Here is a 13,004-nt window from a genome sequence, read left to right as displayed (position 1 = left end):
TCTCTCTCAATCTCTGTCCTGTGATTTCATCTGGGCTTGGGGCTTTAAATACCTATCATCTATATGTCAAAGAGTTTCAGATTTACGCCTGCAGCCTTGAACCTTAGTGTTAACTTACCTAGTTAATTTATCTAGCCAGTGTTAATTTATCTAGTTGCCTTCTTGGCTCTGCTTATGTGTCTCATTGCCATCACAGGCTAAATATGTCCAGAATTGAGTCATGATAGCAACTCCTTCCCTATCCCCCTTCTCTTCTCACAGAGTTCCCTATCTTTATAAATGGCAATTCCAGTTTTTCGCTTGCTCAGATCAGACACCTCAGCCTCACTTCTGTTCTCTCCATCTTGCCCATCTCACACCCAGTTTCTTTCACATGTTGACAAATCCATTTAACCCTATCTTAAAATATACCCAGAATCCAACCACTTCTCACTGCCTCCACTTTTAACACTCTGGTACAAATCACTGTCATCTCTTGCTTGGATTATTGAACTGGCCTCCTAACTGGTTGTTGTTATTGCCGTGTAACAGATTGCTCCAAACCTTGTTTGTTGAAAACAAGTGTGTAGCTTCTTACTTGGTATTTCTGGCTCAGGGTCTCTAGGCACAATCAGGATATTGGCCGAGGCTGCACTCATTTCAAGGCTAGATGCAAGGAGCATCTACTCACAAGGTCATTCATATGGCTGTTGGCAAGCCTTAGGTCCTCTCTGGCTCTTGGCTGCAGACATTATTTTCAAATGGGCCTCTATATTGTGCTGCTCACAGCGTGATAGCTTGCTTCCCCTAGAACAAGAGGGAATGGGTCCAAGGGAGAGCTAAAGAGCCCCCAAGACAGAAACTATTATCTTTCTATAACTTAAAAGTAGTATCCCACCTCTGTTGGTTAGAAGTAAGTCACTAAATCCAGCCTACACTCCAGGGGAGAGGATTATACAAGGGCTTGACTACCAGGAGGTGGGAGTTATTGGGGCCATCTTAGAGGCTGCTGACCACTCTGGTCTTTCTGCTTTTGCTGTTGCACGCTGCTACAGTCTCTTCTCAACACAGCAGCAAGAACACAACTATTAAAAGACAGGTTAGATTGAGTCACTTCTCTGCTCAGAACCCTTCAGTGACTCTCATCTCACATGGAATGAAAACCAAAGTCTTCACTTTGACATGTGGGTCCCTACATGACATGATCTTGTTGCCTCTCCAAGCTCATCTTGTGCTGCTTTCCCCATTGCTCTTGCTGCACCAGCCGAACAGGCTTCTTACAGGTTCCTTCAGCAAACCTGGTAGCCCTGCTGCTTCCTCCAGTCCTCTGTGCTTCCTGTTGCTTCTGCCAGGAATGCTCTTCCTCCAAAGGACTGCATGGCAGTCTCTCACTTCCTTCAGATATTTACCCATTGCCATCTCAGACCTTCCAAGGCCCTGAAATCCAAACCAACCCCTTCTTATTCAACAGTTTGCATATCCCCTTCTCTTGCTGTATTTTTCTTTTTGGCACATCCTTCTATGTGCCATAGTGTATGTTTTATGTCTTTATATTGTCTCTTTCTCGCATTAGAATGTAAGCTTAGTGAAGATAAGGATCTTTGTTTTGTTTATTCCTTTATCTCCATTGCCTGGAATACTGTAGATGCTCAGGAAATATTTGTTGAGTGAATCATTTGGCTGTAGCTAACTTCATACTAACTGAACTATTAGGGATATATTGAAACAGTGTATTATAGAATGTTTATGTTAAGTAGCCCTTTTCTTAATTGCCAGTGTTAACTGACTGACAGTAGTGCTAAGTTGAGACTTTTTTCCCTGTTTTTAAAATTTAATTTAAAAATACAGGCAGTGTGGCCTGGGCGTGGTGGTTCATGCATGTAATCCCAGCATTTTGGGAGGCCAAGGAGGGCGGATCACAAGGTCAGGAAATCGAGACCATCCTGGCCAACATGCTGAAACCTGGTCTCTACTAAAAATAACATCAATTAGCTGGGCCTGGTGGCATGAGCCTGTAATCCCAGCTACTCTGGAGGCTGAGGCAGGAGAATCACTTGAACCAGGGAGTCGGAGGTTGCAGTGAGCTGAGATCCCGCCACTGCACTCCAGCCTGGCGAAAAGCGCGACTCCCTCTCAAAAAAAAAAAATATATATATATATATATACACACACACACATATATATATATATATATATATATATATATACACGTATATATATATGCAGTGTGGTTGTATGATTCAAATATTAAAGCACGCTGTCCCCAAATACCCTATTCTCTTCTCCCTTTGTCTTCCCCATAGCTAATTACCATTAGTACTTTCTTGTGTAAATTTGCAAAGTGTCTTTATACAAGTATATGAGACTGTATGTTCTTATCCCCATTCCTTCTTACAGAAATGTTAGCTTACTGCATGCTCTGTTCTGCATTTTTTCTTTTTTCCCTTCATGTATCCCAGAGGTCTTTCCTGAGAGGGATTTTGAGGCTACATCTAGGAGCAGCAAAAAAGAGTGTCTCCCTTTATCTGTGATTTTTGCCTTTGTGCCAGAGGGAGCCAGGGCTTGCCACACATTTACCACCCTGGTGTTGAGGGAGGACAGCCCTGGGCTTTTTCCTAGCTTTTCCAAATCAGCAGTGACTAGTTCCGAGGCTTTGTCCAAGTTATTTAATGAACGCTGCAGACCTTCAGGGTCTTTACTGATTGAAATGAGATTATTGGGGAAGATAGTGATAATGTAAAGCACCTGACCCATAATAACCATTCCCTATTGTCTTTTAAAAAGCAGTTTCATATAATTTAGAGGTGAAGATTTAAAATTACATTACAAAAATTATGGTGCTAGATGTTTTCAGGTAATATCATCAGTGCTTCCTGATGTCTTTTTTTCCCCAGAAGTTGTTTCATGAGTAGCTAAGATTCTTTTTGCACATCGAGATAAGAAAACTGAGGCTCAGAGAGACACATAATATGCTCGTGAGACCCAGGACAGTTGACCTGTGGACTCTTACTCTACTGAAGTCTAGGTCAAGGATAGGTAGGTTGGCAAAGGGTAACTGCACATCCGGTATCTCTTCCTGGTTTGTTCCTGATGTAAACACCAGGGTTTTTGGTTTTGTTTTATTAAACTAGCCCCCAAATAAATAGATGCCAAAGTCATTGTGTTGGGAAATTGCTCATTAAGGACCCTGTCCCTTATTTCTTAGACTTAAAACGATTTCAGACTGAAATCAGAGTCTTTTCGAATGAAAACCAAATGTATAATATTGTTGGTCAGCCTGATGTTTCTCAATTCTTTGTGAATCTGAGCAAATAATTAGAACAGCTCATGGTTTTATAAACTTCACTTTTTAAAATGGTGTTAATAGGTTGTGTTCTGTATTGGGATTTGGATGTAATTATAAATTGATAATGGGATGTTCTTTCTTGATTGCTCTTCTCTTAAAAATAGAATAGTCTGTTTAGTAGACTCTTCTTACTTGACCTCAAGTCCCCTTGGAAGGGAGTTATCTATGTTTTTGCTATTCTCTATTGTGACACCTGGCAGAGTAGTTTGTAAATGTTGGCAAGTGATGCATACAGGTCTTTCTTCAGATTATCCAGAGAATTGCCCTTTTCTGGAATCTTACAGATTTTGTTGTTTGTTGTTTGAACTTTTTTCCTGATGTATAACGTATAGATGGAAAAGTGCACAGACTTAAGTATGCAACTCAGGCTGAGTGCAGTGGTTCACGCCTGTAATCCCAGCATTTTGGGAGGCTGAGGCAGGAGGATCACCTGAATCCAGGAGTTTGAGACCAGCCTGGGCAACATAGTGGGACCCCGTCTCTACAAAAAGAATTTTTTTAATTAGCTGGACATGGTTACACGCTCCTGTAGTCTGGGCTACTCAAGAGCCTCAGGTGGGAGGATCGCTTGAGCCCAGAAGGTTGGGGCTGCAGCGAGCTGTGATCGCACCACTGTACCCCAGCCTGTACACCCAGCCTGGGCAACACAGTGAGACTCTGTCTCAAAAAATTAAAAATTTTTTAAAAAGTGTACAACTCAGTGAATCATCACAAATGGAACACACCCAGATGAGGAAACAAAACATTGCCAGCGCCCCAGAAATCCTCTTTGTGGTCCTTTCTGGTCACCACCCCCTATCAACAAGGGAAACCACTATCTTGACATCCAATATCATAAATTAATGTTGCCTGTTTTTGAACTTTATGTAAATGGAGTCATACAGTATCTACTGTTGTTTCTAGCTGCTTTTATGTAACCTTTTGTATATTATTGCATGTACTTTTAAACCATTCATTCTCATGGCTAAACAGTATAACTGCAATTTGTTTATCCATTCTAGTATTGGTGAACCTTTTAGTTTCCAGTCCTTTTATAAATAGTACTATTGTGAGCATTTTTGTGTGTTTTGGTGAGCACATATTTGCATCTCTGTTGGGTACACCTAAGAGGGGAATTACTGAGCCAGAGGGTATGCATATTTTCAGCATTAGTAGATACTGCCAAACTGTCTTCCAAAATGGTTGTATTGGTGTACCCTCCCACCAGCAGTATGTGAGAATTCCATTTGTTCCATATCCTTGCCACACTTGATGTTTTCTGTCTTTTTAAATTTAACCATTCCAGTGTGTATGTGGAACCTTGTGTTTTTATAGGCCTTTTCCATATAATTTCCTTCAAAATAATGGAAAGGTGATACTTCACATGGACGGACACCTTGTCCACCGTCTTTATGGGAGACTACACAATGTAAAAGGCATAAGACAGGTTTTGGTATTCAGCAGGCTTTGGGTCCCCAAGCCTGGGCTTCCTCATTATGAAATATCATTTTGTTTTTGTTTTTTTTTGAAACAGTGTCTCACTCTGTCACCCAGGCTGGCGTGGAATGGCGTGATTCTCATGCCTCAGCCTCCCGAATAGCTGGGATTACAGGCATGTGCCACCATGCCTGGTTAATTTTTGTATTTTTAGTAGAGACAGGGTTTCACCATGTTGACCAGGCTGGTCTCGAACTCCTGACCTCAAGTGATCTGCCCTCCTCTGCTTCCCAAAGTGCTGGGATTACAGGTGTGAGCCACTGCGTCTGGCCATGGAATGTCTTTCTTAAAAAACTGTTGTTGTAAGGAATGTAGAATATGTAAAGTGGCCGGCCCAGTGCCTAGCATAGCGTACACAGTCAGTATATTCTAGCATTCTTTGTGCGATTGTTGGTATTTGGTAAGATACACATTTTTACTTTAATCATTTTAATATGGATCCATCCCTTTTTAAGTGTTTTCCTTGATTTATAAAGTATTGTTAGGAATCAAAAAAATCTTTGCATATAAATAGAGGAGATAATTAAAGGAGTACGACAATATCTAAAACATTCTTTTCTGGGCACCTTATTGTCAGGAATAAGGCCGTTGGAATACAGAGTCATTAGTTAAGAAGGCAGCTTCACATAATTTTGAGCTGACCTTAACACTTGAAGGAAAATGTCCAAATTTTGGTAATTTAATATAAAGAGAGGCTCAAAGCTTTTTTTTGTTGTTGTCGTTTAGCAAAAAGTAGACTAGGATATAGTGGTTTCTGAAACATGTGTTTCTCCCACACCTTCCAATAACAGGAGTTTCCCCCAGTTCCTTCTAAAGGAGACAGTGGTAATATCTGTTCCTAGCAAGTTGTTTTTTTTTTCTTTTTTTGAGACGGAGTCTCGCTCTATCGCCCAGGCTGGAGTGCAGTGGCACGATCTTGGCTCACTGCAAGCTCCGCCTCCTGGGTTCATGCCATGCTCCTGCCTCAGCCTCCCGAATAGCTGGGACTACAGGCACCCGCAACCACGCCTGGCTAAGTTTTTGTATTTTTAGTAGAGACGGGGTTTCACCGTGTTAGCCAGGATGGTCTGGATCTCCTGACCTCGTGATCCGCCCGCCTTGGCCTCCCAAAGTGCTGGGATTACAGGCGTGAGCCACTGCGTCCGGCCCCCCTAGCAAGTTTTAATAAAGGAAATGATGCTTCAGTAGCATAGCGTCAATTTGGGAAATTAATTTCCTTAGGATATCATTGGAAGAGAAAGGTATACTTTTTAGAGGAAAGTAGGAATTGAAAGATTGTTACTAACTCTTTAAGTTGTGGTGTGAATAAAAATGATGTGCTTTGAAATTAAAATGAGACCCCTGGCTACGAATCCTCACATCCCAGTTTTTGCGAATCCTCACATCCCAGTTTTTGCGAATCCTCACATCCCAGTTTTTGCGTCTGCTCAGCATGAGGAAGAACTTCCCTGTTGAGGCTTGCATGACAGCATGCAGGATTTGAGCAGTTTGGGGAATCTGTGATGTACCTTAGCCAACTTTTAAAACAACATTTAAAGGTAAATTTAACCTGAGTGTAGTCTAGTGGCTGCTTTGTGGTATTAGACATAGTCAATGAGCAATCCCTTAATGTATTGTCTGGAACATGACTCAGCAAGAAATCTCACTAAAGAAGCTAAACTGTGGCTTAGTAAGTATAGATAATGATGGTAACATTCCACACTATGATATGTGAACAGTGTATGTTGAACATAGTCTCTAATTTTGATAACTCTTAATACCATATTCCATCACTTATCAGTCATGCATCTGTTTTACATCTCAACATCTCTCAAATCAGGATATGTCTTAAATTCAGCATTATATCATTAACAGCATTTTAAAATTTCTTATTGATACATAACAGTGTTTTACAATAGGTGAACTATTAGATGAAATGAAATACAGTAGCATATGAACTAAGTTTGAAAACTGTGGACCATAGGATTCTGAGCTGTATTTTGTGGGTCCCTGGCAGTTTCCTTGGGGATGGACCCAGTTCACCTGTTAGGGGTTTGAGTAGGAGTTCAGGTATAGAAAGTGTTCTGCTGCTCTTTCAAAAAGATTTTTTAAAAACCTCAACTCAACAGCCCTTGTCTGATCTTGCACGCTTTTCTGACAGTAGAGGAATGTAGACCCACTCTGCTGCTCTTCCCCATCCTGCACCCAAACACAACCTGTCAGTGATGCACACCCTTCCAGTTTCTCCCAGGGGCTTACATGCACATCTGTATATCTTATCGATTTATTATCTCAAATAGTATCATTTTATATGTTAGTTCCTATAATTTTGCATTATGTTTTTTCACATATTTTACAACTTCTCCTAGGTTAGTACACATAGGTGTCTGTCGTTTTTTAGTAGTTCTAATAGTGTTCCAGCCCATGTGTGGCCCAAGTATTCCTCTCATTTTGTCCATGGTCACACAATCATTAGTAGGGTTAATAAGATCACACAGTTATTAGCTGGATTGCATTTAGGACTCTAGTCCTCCCTGGTCCCTGGTTGGTGTTTTTTTTCCTAGTAGTACTGGACTTTTGCCTACAGATTTTAAAGCTAACTATTGTAAATTAATCACCGTGTTTCCGTTTTGCTTACATAAAGCCAAAACATTCCACTTAGAAATTAAATTCTTTTCCGTCTGCAGTATCATCGTATTTCTTACTACCCTATATTCATTTTGCTAGGAGTGCTAGTTGCGTTCCTTTTTTTCTTATTCTCCCCCACCTTTGAGACAGGGTCTCTGTCATCCAGGTTGGAATGCGGTGGCGCAATCTCAGCTCACTGCAACTTCCGCTTCCTGGGCTCGAGTGATCCTCTCGCTTCAGCCTCCCAAGTATTATAGCTGGGACTACAGGCGTGCTTCACCACACCCAGCTAATTTTTGTTTTTGTTTTTTGTAGAGACAGGGTTTCGCCGTGTCACCCAGGCTGTTCTTGAACTCCTGGACTCAATCGATCCACCTGCCTCAGCCTCCCAAAGTGCTGAGATTATAGGCATGAGCCACGACACCCTGCCTGCATTTCATTTTTTTCTAACTAGAATGTGCTTTCCTTGGGAAAAGAGTTTTATGCATCCCTGGATACACTTTGTACAATAGTAGGTGCTTAATAAAAGTTTGCGGTTCCCTCCTGCCACTTTCGGTCACCATCCTGTCCTGGAATGGCTGTCTTGGGAACACCACCTACTCTGACGAGACTGTTCTCAGTTTGTGCTCCCAGAGGCTGCTGTTTTTTCACATGTCTGTCTCCAGACTCCTGGGTGAGCTGCTTGTTTTCTTCTAAAAGAAGAAACCCTGTTGTCTTCCCTGCTCTTTTGGTCTCTGGCTCCCTGCTCCTGTCATCTTGTCCTGTCGTCCTTGCTATGGCTCCGCCAAGCCCCAGTGCAGAGAACCTCAGAGATTGGTGACTTTCCCAGCCCTCAGGCAGTCCCTGGCTGTGGAATTCCAGCTAAATATTTGCCGGTTCCTCTGTTCAGGAATGTGCACGTACACATCCTCTTGTGGATAATTGACTTTATGTGTGGTGAAATAGCGGCTTGGTCAAGGGCAACTGAAGGATAGGTACCTTTGAAAACAAGAGCATTAGGCAAAATTAATTTAAATGGAAATTTGAAGGCTGAAACCCAGCTACTTCTTAAATGGATAATTTTAAAAATTAGGTTTTTAGCACTGGAAAATATTTCTCAAGGCTGCTCATGTATATTTAGCTACAACAACTGTGTCCTTGCGAAAATGCTTTAGTGCTATTCTCCTTTTCATTTCCTTGTTTATTCTCCTTGACTAGGTTACTGGAATTAACAGGCTTAGTGCTGTGTCCTGTAAAAAGACTGCGGAATCTCCAGCTTTTGGATAGCTCTGTTTTAGAAAGGTGGCTGTCTTAGAGAACAGTCCTTAATACAGTGTTAATAGGAAGACTCAGAATGAGTCCAGAAGTATAAAATGCCCTGGCCGGGGGGCTTGGGGGGGCCTCCATCAAACAAGGAATGTGTATTCATTGTAGAAAAATGAAATGAGACTTTCAGCCTGCACAAAGTAAAATACTTTAGTTCATATTTCTGAGGTGTCCATATTTGTCCAGGTGTCCACATCTGTCTGAGGTGTCCATATCTGTCCAGGTCTGTTGTTGAGTGTAGGATTTGCTCCTGTGTTCATTGTGGTGGTTTCTTTTTGTTTATAAAGTGATAACAGCTAGCGTTTATTGACCATATGTTGGACACTGTGTTGAGGTCTTCCACTTATTCCTCACAACAGTGCTGTGAGGTAGGGATTCATACCATTTTTCTCCCCATTTAATCTTCATCCCAATCCTATGTGGTGGATACCATTACCACCCCCACTTTACAGCTAAGGAAACTGAGGCTTAAAGGCAGCAGTATGCTCCAGGTCACATTGTTATAAGTAGTGGATCCAGGATTTCCAGCTGCTACTACTACCACTACTACTACTACTACTACTACCCCCCCCCCCCCCCCCCCCACTACTACTACTACTACTACTACTACTACTACCACCACCAGCACGACCACCACCACCACCACTACCACTACTACTACTACTCTCTACTGTTCTGTGATGACTGTTTTTGGAGAGTTGCCCTGGGCTGCCCTGGCAGGCAGGATAGAGCAGTAGCAAAGAGTACAGAGTGTGTTGCCAGACTGTGGATTCAAGCCACAGCTCCACTGCTTCCTACTGAAGTGAACTTGGGCAAATTGCTTCACCTCTCTGTGTGTGCCTTTGTGTCTTCACCTGTAAGATGGATAAATAAATAAAAGTACCTACCTCATAGGGTGGTGGAGTTAATAACATGGAAATTCAAACAGTGCTTGGCACATAGTAAGTGCTCATTAATAGCTGTTGTTATTATTGTAACCCAGTGGTTTTTTAAATTAAATCTGTGTTTCAGGTAGGAATGCTTTCAGCTGTGAGTAGTGGAAACCTTGAGCTTTAGTAGCTTGAATAGGGGTGTATATTTCTCACCTACCAAGATGTCTGCAGGTGTGGAGAGTGTTGATGTTAATCCAGTTCTGCAGTGCCGTCAGGGACCCAACACCTTTCTGTCCTGGCACACTACCCTCTCTAGCACATCCATCTACTTTAGGTTCACAAGATGGCTGCAGGAGCTCTAGACATTATATTCGCATTCAAGGCAGAAAGAAGGGGAGAGAGCTGAAAAACCATGACAGGCCCCCTGCCTCAACCCTCTAATCAGTAAAAGCAGAAGCTATCCCCAAGTATACTAGCAGGCTTGTGTTTTCATCTCATTGGCTAGAACTAGGGTGTGCCATTCCTTGCTGCAGTAGAGTCTGGAAAAGGGTGTATTCAGTGGTGTATAGGGATCAGCACATGAGGACCTGTTGTTAAATTTTCAAGGAATTTGCAGTCTAGTTGATATCACCTTGAGTAGCTTGAAATCTGCCATGGTGGGAGAATTTAAACCACAGACACCAGCAATGCTACCCATCGTCCCTTTTCCCAAGAGCTGGCTGTTAAAAAACATTCACCAGCACACTATTGGGTACATTTATTAGGTGGGTGCAAAAGTGATTGCCGTTGAAAGTAATGGCAAAACCTGCAATCACTTTTTCACCAACCTAATAACTCTAAATGCCAGCTTGAAAGGTGGCAGAGTGTAAAGATGTGAGAAGTAGGAATTGGGAATGGTCATTGGGCCAGCCAGCAGCATCTACCCAGATCAGTGAACTGTTTAAGCTCTTTTAATACCAGTGTTAGCTGGAGATCAGAGCTGAGGGGACCTCTCAAGATCACCTAGGATAGCCCCTTCATTTGACTAATGGGAATCTGAGGAGGTGCTTTGCTCCAGAACCCAAAGCCAGGGAGTGAAATGGCCCTCCTGGAACCCAGGCGTTCTTGACAGTCCAGTGTTCATTCTCCAGAACCAAGGGCTTCAAACTGCCTTTCTGATAACTCCCCTCCACTCTCTCCCCAACTCCTGGTGCATGCCCACTGTACTATTCCTTTTACCAGCTTCATAGTGCTGGGAAGCTTGGCTGTTATCTTCCCTATTGGTTTCACAGAAAGCCTAGTTTAAACTGATTTATTTTAGATTTTAGTATATGGAACATTCAGCTTTTTTTTATAAATGAGATAAGCTTAAAGAATTTGATCTCTGCTATGCTACAGTACAAACTAGTCAGTGGGAACTTAAGAATTTACCTAATTTTGATCTGTATTTCTTTATAGAAGGAATAAGCTTAGCTAAAGATGAATATTCTTTCTTTAAAAAGACTGAAACTTTTTTCATACACAGTCATGCACTGCATATGTGATGGTGGCTGGCTTCATAAGATTATACCATATTTTTATGTGTGTTTTCTATATTTAGTTATGTTTAAATATATACATACTTACCATTGTGTTACAGTTGCCTACAGTATCCAGTATAGTAATATGTTTTACAGGTATGTAGCCTAGGAGCAATAGGCTATGCATACAGCGTAGGTGTAGAGTAGGCCAAACCATCTAGTGTGTGTAAGTATACTTCATGAAGTCCACACAATGATGAAATCTCCTAATGATGCATTTCTCAGAACCTATCCTCATTGTTAAGTAATATATGACTGTATTTTTATTGCACTCTCCTCTTCAGATTGTAAGCTCTTTGGGGACAGGCTTTGCAGGCTGACTTGTTTTTGTTCTTATGGAGATGGATATATGCACAGCTGTGCATGTGGCAGGCACTTGGCAAATATTTGCTGAATGAATGTCCAACTTGCCCTGGTCTCACATCTTCAGATAACAGAAAAGTAATCAGCAGCTGTTGTCTTAGTGTGGACTCTAGTGTGGAAATGTCTGAATCAGGTGTTTGTATAAACTGCTTTCCCTCAACTGCCTGATGTGATTGAAGAAAAAGAGCCCCACTGATAAAAATAATGGCCTCACTAGTGTGAAGACATGGGAAGGGAAGATGAGGTAGAGAGGGGGCTTGAGATTGAAACAGAATATTGGAAAGATGTACATTTCCAGAAACAGTCATTGAGGTATCGATAGGGTTTATGCAGCCCCTCACTCTTTTTTAGTTAATCCAATCTCATGCCTGCTCTCTTCTCATGTGTTCACAGTAAAAGTTGCATGTTATTGAAATCCCTAAAATCATCATTTTGAGGAATTCTTAACTAGGAAACAGACTTTTCACAGCTCTGTTAAAGACAAGAATATGTTTATGATGTGATTTTATTTCTTCACATGACTGAATACTGTCCCTAACTGATTCTGAATGTGTATTTATCCACAGCCAAGCTACATCAGTGATGTGGGACTCCCTGGTCGAAGCTCTCTGGATAACATCGAGATGGCCTATGCGAGGCAGGTGAGTGTGATTTCAAGGGGGATTAAGCCAGGAAAAGCCTTTGTGAACCTCTAGGGAGTAAAAGGAAACAAAAACTTGTAAAAGTCAAACCCTGAAAGCAAGTTGTATTTTTTCATTTAGAGAACCAGTTAATATTTTACCATAGGCCACTGGAGAATTCTATCAAATAGGGTAATAGAATTACTCACATTTGATTTGAGGAAATTGAAATCTGTCCTTTACACTGACCACAGCATCTCAGTATGCGTTTTTGGCAATAGTCCCATGTACAGTACAGCTTCAGGTAACTGTGCTGCTTAGCAAATGGAGTTCCGTATTAACTGAATTACTTGGTAGGCTGATGGTATTAACAAATCCTTTTTTCACTCTTTGTTGAGAGAAATTTTCTAAATGCTTTTTTGTCTTGATAAGCATAGTGTATTCACTACTTAATACCACTGTTGTCCTAGAAAAGCTCATAATATTTTAGGGGTCATCCTTCTGGTTGTAGATGAGGACCATCCAATAGTATGGATATGGATTGAGATGCTTTGTGGTAAGCACAGGAATTCTGTTGGACTGAAACCACCCTGAGTACCATACATAGCTGGAATTGACTTTTTAAAGTAGTGCCAGCCGACTTTGTGCTTTATTGTAATTTGCTGCTTTCTCCCACAAAGTACAAAGAAGGAAAAATATCCTCTTTCTTGAATTGAGGGCAGTGGGCCTCCATCCCCTTAAGATTATCCTCCACCAGCAGTGGTCCAGGAATATCTGCTCGGCCATTACCACCTCCCAGTTTCTTTGAAGGGAACCCAAGAGTCCTACTTGTGACCCTCAACATTACCCACCTCATCTTCCTCCAGCCTGGAGTAGG

The 13,004-nt window shown here is 41.6% G+C and overlaps 1 protein-coding gene across 3 annotated transcripts in view; it reads left to right on the top strand.

Annotated features, from left to right (window-relative positions):
* The window catches only part of NUP93 (nucleoporin 93), a 111,245-nt gene that overhangs the window by 74,593 nt on the left and 23,648 nt on the right, over positions 1–13,004 (top strand). For all 3 annotated transcript variants that reach the window (XM_003263084.4, XM_003263085.4, XM_030796696.1), the window contains one exon: positions 12,074–12,148. In XM_003263084.4, the coding sequence (XP_003263132.1) occupies positions 12,074–12,148 (75 nt within the window). The remainder of the gene's footprint in view (positions 1–12,073; positions 12,149–13,004) is intronic.

The sequence above is a fragment of the Nomascus leucogenys genome, chromosome 2, assembly GCF_006542625.1.
Source record: "Nomascus leucogenys isolate Asia chromosome 2, Asia_NLE_v1, whole genome shotgun sequence".
In the NCBI taxonomy this organism is placed as follows: Eukaryota; Metazoa; Chordata; class Mammalia; order Primates; family Hylobatidae; genus Nomascus; species Nomascus leucogenys.
Note: the sequence above shows the minus strand (reverse complement) of the source record. Positions and strands in the feature narration are given on the sequence as shown.